The sequence below is a fragment of the Eumetopias jubatus genome, unplaced genomic scaffold (genome assembly GCF_037043125.1).
Source record: "Eumetopias jubatus isolate StellerSeaLion01/CBP00866 unplaced genomic scaffold, mEumJub1_p1.0 scaffold_14, whole genome shotgun sequence".
NCBI lineage: Eukaryota > Metazoa > Chordata > Mammalia > Carnivora > Otariidae > Eumetopias > Eumetopias jubatus.
Window position 1 is genome coordinate 91163529 of NW_028274820.1, and position 17536 is coordinate 91181064.

The 17536-nt window shown below is 36.5% G+C and overlaps 1 protein-coding gene and 1 long non-coding RNA gene across 3 annotated transcripts in view; one reads left to right on the plus strand and one right to left on the minus strand.

Annotated features, from left to right (window-relative positions):
* The window catches only part of LOC114211792 (uncharacterized), a 75681-nt gene extending 67468 nt beyond the window's left edge, over positions 1 to 8213 (plus strand). For both annotated transcript variants that reach the window (XR_003609830.2, XR_003609831.2), the window contains one exon: positions 6094 to 8213. This is a non-coding gene — a long non-coding RNA (uncharacterized LOC114211792). The remainder of the gene's footprint in view (positions 1 to 6093) is intronic.
* The window catches only part of MTPN (myotrophin), a 56002-nt gene that overhangs the window by 13054 nt on the left and 25412 nt on the right, over positions 1 to 17536 (minus strand). Inside the window, exons 2-3 of the mRNA XM_028106468.2 lie at positions 9451 to 9564; positions 8406 to 8489 (exon numbers count right to left, since the gene is read on the minus strand). Of these exons, the coding sequence (XP_027962269.1) occupies positions 8406 to 8489; positions 9451 to 9564 (198 nt within the window). The remainder of the gene's footprint in view (positions 1 to 8405; positions 8490 to 9450; positions 9565 to 17536) is intronic.

The following is a 17536-nucleotide window of genomic DNA, read 5'->3' on the forward strand; positions in this document are numbered from 1 at the left end:
TATCAATTATATAAATTATAAGGCATTACATAAATTATAAGGAATTTTAGTATTCATATAGAAATGTTGATATAAGTTAGATAATACATATCCTAACAATATAGGAAATGTCTATCATGATAGTGTATTAATGCTACAGGCAAAGTTTCAAAGAACTGTATCTTCAACAGACAAACTAGATTTAAAACAAATTATATGTATACCAAAATACATGTAGCTGTGAAAAAGAAATGAATTTTGGACTCATGAGAGTCCACGGGCTAATAATATAATTCAAGAGTATCATTTCATGATTAACTCTCTTCTAAATAATGTGTTCATGAAACAATGCTATTATTCAGGCAGATGAGATTTTAGGAAGATAAGTTCAGTAATAAACAATGAAAATTCCAGATCACTGTCCTCTAAGCTCTTGTTTGGCTGCATTAATTGATAATAAAACTTTTCAACAAGCAAGCATTAGCACAGGTGAATAAAAGCATCCAGAATGATAAGATACATTCTCAACTTGCATCACTTAGGAAAGATCATTTTCCCACTGAGGGTTAGTTTTAAGATGGTGTGTGCTACAAATTTCAAACTATTCATGAGCTAGAACAGGAGTCTGCAAACTATGACCCAGATGCTTGTTTTTGTAAGTGAAGTTTTACTGGAATGCAGCCATGCTTGTCATTTCTGTACGTCTATGGCAGCTTTTTAAAATTATAGTTGACACACAATGTTACATGAGTTTCAGGGACACAAGTTATCGGACAACTCTATACGTCATGGTTTGCTCACTGCAAGTGTAGCTACCATCTGTCACCATACAACCCTATCACAATGCCACTGACTATATTCCTTTGCTGTACCTTTCATCCCCATGACGTAAACATTCCATAACTGGAAGCCTGTACTCCGATCCCCCTTCACCGATTTTGCCCATCCTCCTACCCCGTCCCCTCTGACAACCACCAGTTTGTTCTCTGTAATTATGGGTCTGTTTATGCTTTTTGTTTTGCTTCTTAGATTCCACATTTAAGTGGAATCATATGGTATTTGTCTTTCTCTGATTTCACTTACCATTATACTCTCTAGATCTGTCCATGTTGTTGCAAATGGCAAGATTTCTTTCCTCTTTATGGCTGAGTAATATTCCACTGTGTGCACGTGTGTATTTCATCTATCTATGGATACTAGACTGCTTTCATATCTTGGCTATTCTAAATAATGCTGCAGTAGACATGGAAGTGCACATACCTTTCCATATTAGTGTTTTAGTCTTCTCTGGGTAAATACCCAGTAGTGGAATTATTGGATTGTATGGTATTTCTGTTTTTAATTTTTCTAAGAAACCCCCATACTGTTTTCTACAATGGCTGTATCAATTTACATTCCCACCAACAGTGCACAACAGTTGTTTTTCCACGTCCTTGACAACACTTGTTATTCCTTGTCATTTTGATACTAGCCATTCTGACTGGTATGAGGTATTCTTACCTCATTGTGGCTTTGACTTACTTTCTCTAACGATTAGTGATGTTGAGCATCCTTTCATGTACCTCTTGGCCATCTATATGTGTTCTTTGTTTGATTATTTGGGTGTTTTTGGTGTTGAGTTGTAGGTTTATATAATTTGGATATTAACCCCTTATTGAATATATCAGTTGTAAATCTTCTCTCATTTGGTAGGCTGCCTTTTCATTTTGTTAGTGTCTTTCACTGTGCAAAGGCTTTTTATTTTGGTGTAGTTCTAACAGTTTATTTTTGTTTCCCTTGCCTTAGAAAAATGTTGCTAAGGTCAATGTCAAAGAGATTACTATGTTTTTTTTTGTGGGAAATTTATTTTAGGTCTTTAGGGAAATTTATTTAGGTCTCACTTTCAGGTCTTTACTCCATTTTGAGTTTATTTTTTGCACTTGATGTAAAAGTGGTCCAGTTTTACTCTTTTGTTTGTAATTGTGCAGTTTTCTTGTCATCATTTATTAGACTTTCTTTGTATATTCTTGCCTCCTTGGTCATTGATTTATTGACCATATTAAGCATGGGTTTGTTTCTGGGCTCTATTCTGTTGCATTGAACAGAATGTGTGTATTTCTGTGACATACTGTTTCATTATAGCTTTTTAGTATATATCTTGAAATCAGGGGTTGTGATGCCTCCGGTACTGTTCTTTCTCAAAACTGCCTTGGCTATACAGGTTTTCTGTGATTCCATACAGATTTCAGTACCTGTTCTAGTTTGTCCATGGCAGCGTTAGAGCTCCAGTGAAAGTCATACATGACCCTGTAAGAAAATGTGTGCCAACCTCTGGACTAGAGGATATTTTGTATCACCTTTTAAATTTCCCTTTTATTCCTGAAATTTCCTGGTTGAGATTTTTTAGGGCAAAAAACCAACCAAACAGAAAACCTTATTCAACTGAGAAAATTACAATTCAAGACGCTATATACTTCAATGGTCTGTTTTGCTTTGATAAAAACAGGCTGACATCGATTTTACTGACTGCTGTGCTGTTTGGTTGCCACTTCTCTATCACAGAAGTCTGTTTCACACTCTTGCTTGGGCTTCTTCCTCCTCTGCTGCTGCTACATTTCCCAGGATGCTTCTTGAGCCCGCATTTTAACCTGTTTCACGTGTGTCCTTTCCCTTGTCTCTTCTCCCCAGTTTTACATGTTTTTCATGTACTCCTTTTCATCTTATAGGTTGTTATTTAACAATTGTATAGTAGCTTATTATTTTTTACTTTAGTGTTTTGTATTTTAATATTCATTTAGATTTATTCACATACTCATTTCTTGGTTATGATCCTTCTGGCATCTCAGTTTTTCTCTTTGGGTTTAATTTGTTTCTTCCTGAAGTGCATCCAAGTCTTCACTTGTTTGTTACCCAGGGTGCTGACCACTTCTGGGCTTGGAGCAGCCTTGGGTCAGCTCCTACCTTTTCTAACAAAACTCTTTTGCTCATTTCGGGGAATGTTTTCTTCTTCAACCCCATCCCCTCTGCTTTCTGTGTCTCAAGGATTCATTATAATTTCTTCTCTAATGAACCCCTTCTTATGTTTCAAAGCAAGTATTGATTCATTCATTTTAAAAACCACTTTTCTGTCATAGGAGGGCAGAAAGGGGATACCATGGCATGTATTCATATCTCATCTTTTTTAAAAAATTACTAGCTCAAAAATAAAAAAATCAGGCCAAATAACTTTTACCTACAGAAATAAATGTGTTTCTCGTAACTGTCCCTGACTATAATTCTGCTAGGGAAAGAACAGGGACTTATGAGTCATAATTCTGGAACAAATCTCAATTTCATTATATTTTCTTTGACGTCTGGTAGATACTTAACCTCCCTGAGCCAAATGGTTTCCTTATCCATAATATGAAGATGATTATACCTATGTATTTGGATTGATAGAAATTAAAGGAGATAATATAAAGTGCTTAGTACACATTATGTTCTCCACAGATGTTAGTTTCTTTTTTTTGCAATATGGACAATCAAGAATTAAATGTTTTTAATTCCCACTTGTGTCATAAACTTCATCTTCCATTGCATTAAATTAGAAACAAAAACAAAAACTTGGCCAGTAAGTGATCTAGTGTATCACATAGTTTGATTCTGAATATTCTAGTTACCCTCTTTCTTTTGTTTTTGTGGTTTTTCTTTTTACCCCCCATTAGTTTCTTTTTAACTTCGTTTACTTTGGCTTTTTTTCCTATACTAATGATATACCAGCTGGATAATATATTAAAAATGTCAATTTGGTAAACTTTTCAAACTAAGTACTTTTAAAATGAATGAATTCATAATAATCCATTAAGTATTCAAACTTTTGGTAAAAGGCAGAACCAGATTTCATAATACATTGATTGTAACAAAAAAAAGTGTTCTGGAACAGCCTTATTTTAGCAACTAAGGATTTTTGAAAGAGCACAATTTCCAAAAAAAATTTGGCTAACAAAACTATAGGGTATCCATTAAAGAAACTTATGCAGTAATAAAAAATCAAAGTAATTTTGAAAAAAGCAGAACTAAATTTTACTATGCTGCTTTCATAAAGGTTAAAAAAACCCTTTCATCTAAAATAACAGCTCTGCATGGGTACAATTGATCTGCCATTAACAGAGCCATCTCTGAATGTCGCTTGGCTTCAAAAATCAAGGCTCAGACACAAATAAAAGAACAGTCTTAGAGTCACAAGTAAAAGAAAAAATAAGCTAGTTAAAAGTCAAACAACTCAACTTACAATCAATAATGTAGCAACAGTGTATAAGAAAATCTATTAGGGCCTAACGTACATGCAAATCAAGGCGGAAGATTCTTTAACAATGGAATCTTACAGTCATGTCTCAATGACCTGGAGCATCATGCTTTGGAAATAAGGAATACCAACGATGATTTGGGACTTCTCTAGCATAACAATAATTGCTTTGTCCTGTGAGGAAAGAGAGGCTTATCAGAAAGAAATACAGAGCCTTAAGATATGGCTAAAAAGAAAGAGCATGCTTAGGAGCATCTCATTTAATGTTCAGGGCCTAAGCTAAAAAGCATCCCTTTTTAGCTTTTTTAATTAGGTTTTTATTAGGAGGTTTTTATTTTCAGAGAACAAAACAGATGGGTAGAAAAATATCAGGGAAAGAGAGACAAAGGGGGAGGAACAAATCTTGTTTTATCTTTTATTCTGACTTATGAATTTGTATTTTGGGCTGTAATTGACATATAACATTTGTATTAGTTTATGATTTGATACATGCATATATTGCAAAATGATTACCACAATAAAGTTTAGTTAACATCTATCGCCTCCTCACCTAGTTTTTTTCTTGTGATGAGAACTTTTAAGATTTACTCAGTAATTTTCAAATATATAAGACAGTATTAATACCATTTCTTTTACTATATAATTTTTTATATTATAATATATATATAATTTATAATATAATATAATAATACTGTTTCTTTTACTATATACTTAGCAGACAGGTTGGGGCCAGGGGAATTAAATTAAGTCCATGCTGAGGAACAGAGCTGAGTAGAGAAATCAGATGCTGGTAATGTGGCTTAAGCACAGGGTCAGGAGGTGTGCCTCAACTGTAGTTATGTGAGTCAACAAGATCTTTTTACTGTTTAAGCCTATCTGAGCTGGGTTTAGTTACATGCAATATAAAGAATTCTAACTAATAAAATATTGGAATTACATAAATCAATACTTGTAGCCTGTGACAACCAGTTTTGAACACGGTAAGCAAAAATATTCTCCCAGGGATGAAATGATCCAGTAGTTTTCAAAGGTTTTTTGTTTTTTTTTTTTTTTTTTTTGAGGAGAAAAAGTTTTTTTATTCTGAGCTTCCCATAGCAAGGGAGTCAGCCACCAAGCCTTGCATTTTGGCAGACTCAAAGGCAGGTGGGGCAAGTGGAAACACACAGCAGTGATAAAAGGAAGACTTCCGGAAGCTTCCGGAAGCTGTCAGCTTTAAAAAAAAAAATCTTTTCATGGGTGTGGGGGAGGAGTAAGACAGAGTGACTAGAAATCTTTGTGAGCACATCCTACCACAGATTCTGGGCCCACTACAGTGGCCAAGAATAGTATTTTCATTTGTTTTGGCTTTGGGAGAACCACATCATTCATATCAGTATAATGTATAGTATCTAAAATTTACTGCTGATTTATACCCACTCTCCCAAAATAAAAACCCAACCCCAAACCAGTGACAACCATACACTTAAAGAAATTCAGTAATGGTGTTTAACATGCAGCTGTGGGGAAAAAAACCCAATCATTAAAAAAATTATCAATAAAGAGTTAAGAGACAAACATGCTAACCTTCTTCCCTAATTTTTTCTAAATCCATGAAGCATAAAATCCTCTTCAGTCTTAATTAAAATAAGAGCTACTATTTATTCATCATTTATGTGTCAGGTACTGTGGCAAAATGCTTTATATACATTTACTCATTTAATTTCTGTATCTTTTTTCCTTTAGCAGGACTTATTTTAAAATCCTAAGTGAAATGCTATAAACAGCATTTTCTAGAGTATGCCATGAAATAACCTTGGGATTAATACTGGTGCCTTGTTTTATAAAGATTTCTTGTCTTCCATCATTTGCAGGTTCCATCTAATACAGCTAGAATGATTCCAACTGACTGGTTTGTTGAGACTGGAATTTGAACTCCATCGAAGAGTCCACACCAGACAATTCCAAACCTACCAGGACCCCAAGCATTATCAAGACACCATATGACTTGGAGGGCCCTTATTTATAGCAAACAGCCCCTAATAATCTCACTCAGTATGTACTACAGAAAATGAAGCTTACACATTTCATACTGGGGCTACTCAAAGTATGGTCTGTGAACCTGGCACCACTAGTAGTCCAGGACATTGTCTACATCACTAAGTATAATGCTTAGTTCAGCTAACTTGTTTTTTCATAGCAAGATATTCTTGATGAAGGAGACTTGACTGATTTAGATTCTAGCCCAGGCTCCTTACCCATCATGAACTGGTAACAGTTTGTGGACCAGCTTTTTGGAATAACACTTGTTCTAGACCTCAATTTTAAGTATTGCCTCTAGTTTTCTGTCCCTGATGCCACACACAATTTAACTGACCAACCCAATACTTAAACAATGGAAAAAACAATAAAAATTAGCAATTTGAGTATCAAAAATAATAGGACACCTAGGAATAAATCTAACTGAAGAGGTGAAAGACCTGTACCCTGAAAGCTATAAAACTGATGAAAGAAATGACAAGACATCCCATTCTCATGGATTGGAAGGACAAATATTGTTGAAATGTCTATACTACCCAAAGCAATCTACCCATTCAATGCAATCCCTATCAAAGTGCCAACAGTATTATTCACAGAGCTGTAACAAAGAATCCTAAAAATTGTATGGAACCACGAAAGACCCCAATTAGCCAAAGAAACAATGAAAAAGAAAAACAAAGCCGGAGGCATCCACAATTCCAGACTTCAAGTTATATTACAAAGCTGTAGTAACCAAAACAGTATGGTACTGGCCCAAAAATAGACACACAGATCAATGGAACAGAACAGAAAAGCCAGAAATGAACCCACAACTATATGGTCAATTAATCTTCAACAAAGCAAGAGAGAATATCCAATGGGAAAAAGACAGTGTCTTCAACAAATGGTGTTGGGAAAACTGGACAGTAACATGCAAAAGAAACCGGACCACTTTATTATACCATACACAAAAATCAATTCAAAAGGGATGAAAGACCTAAATGTGAGACCTGAAACCATAAAAATCCTAAAAGAGAACACAGGCAGTAATTGCTTTGACACTGGCTATAGCAACTTTCTAGATATGTCTCCTGACGCAAGGGAAACAAAAGCAAAAATAAACTATTGGGACTACATTAAAATAAAAAGCTTCTGCACAGCAAAGGAAACCATCAACAAAACTAAAAGACAGCCTACAGAATGGGAGAAGATATTTGCAAATTACTTAACTGATAAAGCATCAGTATCCAAAATATATAAAGAACTTATAAAACCTAAAACCCCCAAAACGAATAATCTGACTAAAAATGGGAAGAAGACATGAGCTGACATTTTTCCAAAGAAGACATCCAGATGGCCAACAGACACATGATGGGTGATGTTAAACATCTTTTCATCAGGGAAATGCAAATCAAAATTATAATGAAATATCACCTCACACCTGTCAGAATGGCTAAAAAAAAAAAAAAAACACGAGGAACAACAGGTGTTGGCGAGGATGTGGAGAAATGGGAACGCTTGCACAGTTAGTGGGAATGCAAACTGGTATAGCCACTCTAGAAAACCATACGGAGGTTCCTTAAAAGTTAAAAATACAACTACCCTATGATTCTGCAATTGCACTACTAGGTATATGCCCAAAGAATACAAAAATAATTCAAAGTGATACACCCCGATGTTTACAGTGGCATTATCTATAATAGCCGAATTATGGAAACAGCCCAAGTGTCCATCAACTGAAGAATGGATAAGGAAGAGACACACACACACACACACACACACACACACACACACACACTGGAATATTACTCAGCCGTAAAAAGAATTGAAATGAGTCAGAGAAAGACAAATACCATATGATTTCACTCATTTGTGGAATTTAAGAAACAAAACTAAAACGAGCAAAGGGGGAAAAAAAGAGGCAAACCAAGAAACAGACTCTTAACTACAGAGAACAAACTGATGGGTTACCAGAAGGGAGGAGGGTGGGGGGGCGTGGGGGAAATAGGTGATGGTGATGAAGGAGTGCACTTGTTGCAAAGAGCACCGGGTACTGTATGCAAGTATTGAATTGCTATATTGTACACTTGAAGCGAATATTACACTGTATATCAACTAAGTGGAATTTTAAATAAAAACTTAAAAAACAATTAGCAGTTGACCTCACCTTTGACAGAAGCAATTTCACACAGGAAACATGCCCTTCATAGACAGCAGACAGAAGAGGGGTAATATGATGTTTATCTGGAGCCTATGAAATAATGAGATGAAAAACCACTTTATTTTTCATTTCTCCCTTCTTTCTAGATTTATTTAGAGAACTATCAATGTTTCCCTACTCAAGTTTCCTGCCATTTGGAGAGCTGCCAAGACCCAAACCCATAAGCCGTATCTCCTTGGATATCAGTGCAGTGAAGTAGAGGGCGCAGGGCTTTGACCTCAGCTCAGACCTTGACTCCGCCACTTACTGTACTATTTAACCTCTTTGAGCCCCAAGTTCCTCACTATTGTAGGAATGCCAGTGAGGTCCAGGAAGGGAAGAGGTGGGTAGAAATTAGCCGCTGAAGAGGGAAAAGACTGCCACAATGGGGCCAGTTGACATGGTGTCCCCTGAAATGTGTAAAGTGGATCGCACTTGCTATCATCATTACTTAAACATTTGTCCAAAACTCTGAAAAGCTATAAAAGGCAAGAGGCAAGAGATGACTACTCCTGTCTGACCTTCTGCCTACTGACCTTTCTCCAAAACTCCAGTTTGGATTTATCCTATCACTGCAGAGTCCTATCCTCCACTGCACGACAACAATTTGTTACCTATAGTTGGTTTTAAAAAGTCTGTTTGTTGGGGCGCCTAGGTGGCTCAGTGGTTAAGCGTCTGCCTTCGACTCAGGCCATGATCCCAGAGTCCTGGGATGGAGCCCCGCATCGGGCTCCCTGCTCAGTGGGAAGCCTGCTTCTCTCTCTCCCTCTCCCACTCCCCCTGCTTGTGCTCCCTCTCTCGCTGTGTCTCTCTCTGTCAAAAAATAAATAAAATCTTAAAAAAAAAATAAGTCTGTGCTGCTTATTTAAAAAAAAAATTCCAGTTATATATTTCTAAGTTACAGGAAATTTGGTATAATTTCAGACTATATTCTTATTTTACAAGTCTGTAGAAAATAATTACCCAGGGCATACAACAGGATTTTTTTCTAAAATGAATGTTCTTTACATACATTAATATCTGCTCCTTTCAGCAGCAGAAATTCCAGGATTTCAAGCTGCCCACAGTCTGCTGCATAATGAAGAGGCTTCCTTCCACCTTCTAGTGTCCGGTTGACATCTTCCCCCTTATAAGAGAAGCCAAATGAAAATGATATTTAGATGGATGGTTGACTGAAGATGGGACATGAAATACCCAGTATTTTTCCCTTCTTAAGGCGTAAGAGTTTCATGAAACAATTACATTTTCCGCAAAGTGAAATAAGTAAACAAGAAGTTGAAATTAAATTCTGCACAGTAGCACACACACTGTATGAAGGTAATTCAATCATGACTAGTCAAACTAAAGACAAAAGACAATAATGCTAACTGTCATGAAATACGTTACTGTGCTCTATTTCTAAGGAGTTCAGTCAGCATAAAGTCAAGATGTGGCCACAGAAGACTGGTTAGTTCACATACTGAGAGTTTATGCTGATCACAGGACATGTATTGTAATTCAAGGAAAAGCATCATGACTTTGAAGGAAGCAGACATCATTATCGCAAGGTAGTAGTATTGCTACTAAGAATCATTTCCTTCATTTAACATTTACTAAAGCCGAGCTATATGGCAGGCACTGTGCACACAAAGGTGAACAAAATCACACGTGGCTTCTGACTGCATGGAGCTAACCATCTTGTGTGGGGAGGCAGATATTAATCAAATAATCACATAATTAAGCAATGTCAAAATATAACTGCTATAAAGGAAAGGAACTCACTGCTGTACAGATACTTTTCAGAACAGGACTTAATCTTGGTGATGGATGCTCCAGGAGTGGGTCATGTTAGAGAATGAACTCAAGGCCCCCAAAAAAGTTTTCATTCATTGAGAAGATTCTAACAATAACCAATACAACCAGCCACTATGGGTCTGGTACTCTGCTAGACACATAAGCTCTCATCTTTAAGCCAACCTAAAAGGAGAACATCTCCATTTAATAAATGAAAAGTCTGAAGCTAAAAGCTGACTAACTTTTTACTGTGGCTTAGTAACAAGTGAGATCTAAACTCATGTTGCCTCCAATTCAGTATTTGCCCATCTTTCTTAAGCAAAGTTCAGATTTTTAGAGTAACAACATGTCTGAAGGAACTTATTTTCTCAATTACTATTCACTTATCTTGGTTTGGTCAACTCATCAAGCCATATTCTCAATCAAGATGCTCAGAACCCTATCATCCCATGGCCATTACAAGCTGTTCTTTCAAACATACTCTATATGGATATAGAAGAAAGGTGTACAACATGCTTAAAGTCAATGGAGATGAGGTTGAAGCTCCAACTCTACTACTTATTTGTGGGACCTCTGACTTTCCAAATCTGTTTCCTTATCTGTAAAATGTGAATAAAAATGCTTAGACCTCGCAGGTTTTAGTGCATCATTAAGCTACTCCATGCAAAGTACTTAACATAGTTTCTGATAATAGTACTAAAAGACTATCCAAAATTGAGTTAAGGCAGGTTTCTGCATAATGGCTGGAATTCAAAGGTATGATTTAATGTAATATACTTGCTCTTCAAAAACAAATTTATAGTAAGGGGAACTTGGTGTGCCACCGTAGCCTTTATTCACAGTTGTGAATAAATGTCAAAATATAACTGCTATAAAGGAAAGGAAATTCATGCAACAAGTGAGAGGCTTTGAGGCAAACGGAGATACTGCTTCACTGATTCTCAAATGTAACTAGTTTTCCTTACATTATTAATATTTCCTTTCCATTATTAACTAGAGAGCATTAACTGGATAGGTGCTTTTTTTTCACTGAAAAGAAAGTATTGCTTGTAGTAAGTAATCAATAAGATGACTTTGTCAAAAAGCTATATTCTGGAATCAAAATAAGTGTCATCTTCCTTCCCTGCTTAGTATAAGTACGGAAAATGCATATGAAATGCAGTTGTGAGTTTAAACTTTATCCTTTATCCCTGCAGACATATCTTTACAGTTCTTATTTTAGCAGACAAAAAAAAAAAAATGACAATGTCAGAAAGGCTTTGTATGACTGACAGGAAAGAAAGGATCCTCTTCTGTGGAGCCTTAGCCAAAGCTGTATTTACAGAGAAATTTATAGTACTAGAAGACCTGTACTGGAAAAGTAGAAAGGCCTCAAATAATGATTTTTGTACTTTCACCTTAAGAAACTAGAGAGTATTACACACACACAAAACCAACCTAGAGTTTCTTAAGAAACTAGAGAGTATTACATACACACAAAACCAATCTAGAGAGTACTATGCTAAGCGAAATAAATTAGCTGGAGAAAGACAAATACCATATGATTTCACTCATATGTGGAATTTAAGAAACAAACAAGCAAAAAAAAAAAAAAACCAAAAACTGAGCCTAGGTTAAATAAAAAAGAGGGGGGCAACCCAAGAAACTGACCCTTAACTACAGAGAACAAACTGATGGTTACTAGAGTGGAGGTGGGTGGGGGAATGAGTGAAATAGGTGACGGGGATTAAGGACCACACTTGGGATGAGCACAGGGTGATGTATGGAAGTGCTGAATCACTATACTGTACACCTGAAACTAATATTATACTGTATGTTAACTGGAATTTAAATAAAAACTTAGAATTAGGGAGAAGAAAAAAGGTTTATGGAAATCCCTGTACCTTCTGCTCAATTTTGCTGTGTCCCTAGGTATGCTCCGAAAAATAAATTTTTAAAAGAGAAAATTAAATTCAAAGTAAGCCAGAAGGAAGAATGAAAGAGCAGGAACTAATGAAAAAGAAAACAAAAAAGTAATAGAAATCAAAAGCTGATTCTCCGAGATCAATACAATTGATAAGTATCTAACCAGAGTGATCAGAAAATAAAAAGTGAATACACGAAGTGCTAATATCAGACTTTACTGATTACCTTCCCACAAAGAAACTCCCAGGCCCGAGAGGGCTACACTGGTAAATCTGACCAGACTTTTAAGAAAAAGAGCAATACCAATTCTTCCAGAAGATGGGAAGCATTTTCACTCATTTTATGAGGTCAGCATTACTCTTCAAAATACGACAATGATGATATAGAAGAACACGACAACAAAACAAAAGAACGCTACAGGCGTTCTTCCCTCATGAACACAAATTCTAAACAAAATTTTAGTAAACTGAACTTAAAATAATTAAAAAAAATACATACATATAAAAAGCATATAACCATGACCAAAAGGAGTTTATCCCAGGAATACAAAGTTGGTTAAATATTTGAAGTCAGTTAACATAATTCACCATTTCAACAAACCAGAAAAGAAAAACCATATGATCATCTCAGTAAATGAAAAAGTATCTGACAAAACCCTACATCCCTTCCTGATAAAAACTCAGCAGGGGTGCCTGGGTGGCTCAGTCCTTAAGCGTCTGCCTTTGGCTGAGGTCATGATCCCAGGGATCTGGGATCGAGCCCCGCACTGGGCTCCCTGCTTCTCCCTCTCCCACTCCCCCTGCTTGTGTTCCCTCTCTCTGTCAAAAAGTAAGTGAAATCTTAAAAAAAAAAAAAAAAAAAAAATCAGCAAACTAGGAAAAGAAGAAAACTTCCTTGGCCTAATAAGGGGCTTCCATAAAAAAAAATTAACTACAACTATCATACTTCATTGGTGACATATTGAATGCTTTGCCCCTAAAAATCAGGAACAAGACAAGACGTCTCTGTTTTTATCAATTCTACTCAACACAGTACTGGAAGTTCTAACCAGTACCATTAGGGAAGGAAAAAAAAAAAACCCAACATCCATTTTGAAAAAAAAAGAAGTAAAACTGTATTTGTAGGTGACATGATCATCAATGTAGAAAATTCTATGGAATCTACCAAAAGGCTACTAGAACTAGTAACTTTAGCAGTGTTTCAGGACAAAATAATATATAAAATCAACTGCATTTTTATATACTAGCAATGAGTAATTGCAAATCAAAACTAAAATCAGTATTATTTACAAGAACATCCAAAGATACGAAATAGTGGTAAGTTAACAAAAATGTGAAATACCTAACACCAAAGCTACTAAAAAGTGCTGAAATTAGGACCTAAAGAAATGGAGAGATAATACCACATTTGTGGGTTGGAAGACTCAGGGCTGTAAAGATGTCGATTCTCCCCAAATTGATGTGTAGATTCAACGCAATACCAGTCAAAACCACAGCAGGCTTTTTTTTTTTAAAGAAACTGACAAACAGATCCTAAATTTGATCTGAAAACGTAGAGGATCTAGACTAGCCAAAACCACTTTAAAAAAGAACAAGTTGGAAGGCAAGTACTACCTGATTTCAAGAATTATTAGAAACTGAGGTAATCAAGAAAGTATAGCATTGCCATAAAATTAAAAAATATGCAAACTTTTATCACTATCGTGAAAGAAAGCGAGCAGTGGTTGCCTGAGGGGAGGGGAGGGATGATAGGAGGGAGGGATCACAAAAAGAGCGGTGAGGGTAATGGATGTGTTATCTTCATTGTGGTGATGATTTCATGGGGTATATACATGTCAAAACTTATCAAACTGTACACTTTAAATATCTGTAGTGTGTTGTATTTCAATTATACCTCAATAACAGATTTTCCTGAAATCAAATCTCTGTGGCTCTATTCTTACAAAATGGGCTGCTAACAAAGCAGTATTTGAGACAGGATGAGAGCAGGGGTAACTAACAATCTTCATGGGAGACTTAAAGAGCAAAAGCTAGTTGAGGTCAAGTTCCTTCACTGCTAGTGCTGAAGGAAAAAACCTCTTGCCTTCTATATCCTATACCTCAACTAACTACATGGAACCAGAAGTTCTAAAGTGGGATGAGAGAGGATCAATGTGACCCCTACCAGTTGGGTGGGCTTCAGAGATCAAAACAATTGTCTGAATTGCTGGAAAACACATCCTTATCGATATCCCAACTTCTAGCATACATTCTTTACTCTGCAACTACAGGGAACTTGCTAAACACAAAATCTGATCACATTCCCTTTCAAAAAGTCCTCTGATGGCTATTCATTGCTCCTAGAGAATACTGTCTAAAGAACACAGTTTAGAAGATCTGGGATGATCTATCTGGTGACTACCCTTCCAACTTCCGTTCTCACATTCTCACAGCAATCCTCCCTCAGCACCCCACTCCCCCCCCACCCCGCTTTGTTAACTCCTACTAATTCTTTAGAAGCAGGCTTTAATACAACTTCCTGTGGAGTGTCTTCTCTAACCACCTCAGCTCTGAGTAATGTGAACCTCACAGGTATGCCCAAAGCACCTTGCACTCCCTTTTCGTCAACACTTACCACATTGTACTCAAACTGCCTATTATCTGTATCCTCTATGAACACAGGTTGGGTACCAGGCTCTATTATTTACTTTTGCATCTCCAATGCCTAGTATAGTTTCTGACAGAGAGTAAATGTTGATATGATAAAGCTCTGGTTGAAGAAATGATGAGGTTGCTCAAGTAACAGATTTGGAAGCAGGTCATACATGACACCCTCAAACATGGATAATGCGTTAGTTATCTAGTAATAGCAGCAGTAACTTGAGATCAATAGCATGTTTACCGAAGTAGGAGATCTGAATGAATTTCACCGAGTTTTCAGCGGTCTTGATAGGTGTAACTGTAGTAGTGGTGATAAAATAGGGAAGGAAGATGTGCTCTATCTAGTTCCTTTCTCCCTACCCTCTGCCAATACTCTAGGCATAAGTGACATCACCAGAGAAGTTAGACACCTGTTGCGTAACCTTGATTCTAACTTAATGAAACATTACCAGCTACCAAGAAAAATCTAACCCTTTGTCTCCCAGATTCTAGGATTAAAGAAAGATGTACTATCTCAAGGGGTCCCTTAACATTACATGATAATCTTACCATGTTTTCCCTTTTCTCTTGCTTTTCCACTTTCCAGAGAAACTATTTTAAGTTTCTTCCACCTTTTTACAGACCTCAGACTTCTCTATCTCCTCGTTCCCTTTCATTCTCGGCAGATAACCTCATCATATCCTCTTTACACAGAAGACTGCCTTCAGACAGCCACTCCCTCAGGAACTTCCCTCCACCACCCCTTCCTACAACAAAGACAAATCCCTCCTCCGGGGGTGGCTGCGTGACTCAGTCGTTAAGCGTCTGCCTTTGGCTCAGGTCATGATCCCTGGGTCCTGGGATCGAGCCCCACATCGGGCTCCCTGCTCTGCGGGGAGTCTGCTTCTCCCTCTCCCACTCCCCCTGCTTGTGTTCCCTCTCTCGCTGGGTCTCTCCCTCTCAAATAGATAAATAAAATCTTAAAAAAAAAAAAATCTCTCCTCCGGTCTGAAGCCAAACTCTCACCTGTGTTTTGGATATCATCCTTTCTTGTTTTCGTAGAGAATTTCTTGCCTGTGTTTTCAACCTCTACTGCTCTCCTGGCCCCTTTTCATCAGTCCGTGCCATGTACAACTCTTCCGCTAAACAAGCAAAATACAACACAATAACCTCTCTCCTTAGACCCATCCTTAGACCTTTCAGTTACTGTTCTCCCTCCTCCCTCTCATGGCTAAATTTTCCAAGAACACTGTATTTGCTATCTCCAATTTCTCATCTTCTGTTCTAATCTGACTTCCACCCTCACCACTAAACCACAACCATTTTTGCTGAGGTCAATGACTTCCATGTTGCAAAATGCAAAGGTTATCCCAGTCCTCACCTTAACTGACCTCACAGAAGTGACGAAGTCGATCATTTCTTCCACTCTCTTCACCTGGCTTCAGCTACACCACATTATTGACCACTGCTTCTCTGTTACCTCTCTGGACTTATCCACGTCTACCAGGTGTTTAAAACAAATTTTGGGGATCTTGGTTATGATTTCAGATTTTCACCATGTATAATTTAAACAGGTGATAAGTTTGGTCATCGTTATACAGTCCTGTAATAATATCTATATAAAAATACTTTGACTATAAATTTTTTTTTTAATAACAAATGCTTCCTCAGGGATAAAGTTTACATATGTTTTTAAAGACTGCACCATGCAGGTCACAAATAATAACTCTGCATACAGCTTTTATTTACCATATACAGTTGAAGTAATGCAAACTGACAAACCTAATTTGTCATCACATCAAGGCTTGCCTAGCTTTACCTTTCCCTTTTAACAAGAATACTATCCAGTTTCATTTTACTCTTTCTTTTATTGCAATATGAAGCCTGTTGGTTGTTAAATATACAACACAGATTTTTATTCTATTAAAATTATATTTTGCCATATATTTCTTCTAAGTTGTTTTTAAGCTATTTTTATTTTCTCTAAATATGGCGTATTCCCGATATGTAATATGGCAGATATAATAAACTTCACAATATTTTCTGGTGAGCAGTTTAAATACATTTAAACTTTTTAAAATGCATTAAAAAAATACATTTAAATACATTCTATCCAGAACCACTGTAGTGACTATGAAATGCTTTAGGATAGGTTGACTCCTGGTGCGTCTCAAATAAGGGGGTTTAGATTATGGTGGGAGGAGAAAGTCTATGTGATATTCTCATTGAAAAGAAGAGTTCTAAGATTCTTTCATATTCTAACAACTGCAGATTACCTTCTCTGATTCTTCCCTGGTCCTAATCAAGATTGTTCAAAGAATTAAAAGAAAAAAAAAGATGTGATAATGCATTACTAGTTTATATCAATTAAGTCAGTGAGTTCTATGTTAAGAGGAGAACCAAATAAATTGTAAGCAGTATTATTTATTCCAATGTTGAAGCATGACATTCTAGGGCTGGACAGTGGACAGGTTTTCCAACTTTTTGAAAATTAAATGACATTACTGGCATTTGTGAAGGCTAATCATGCTTCATTTCTCAAGTACCACTGTTCTGAATAACCAAGAGCCTCAACTATATTGATAAATTCTTATATAACTAGAAAATTATTGGTGTAATGGTCTAGTTCTAATTTAAAATCAATAAGTCAACTAGCATTTATTAAGCAGCCATGTTATGCTGGGCATGCTCATGGTACAAAAAAGTAGAATTGTGGGTCTGTGTCTACCTTAGGAGTCAGAGACTACATCTTATACTTCTTTTATTTCTACCACAATGCCTAATATGGTACTTTTAAACCTC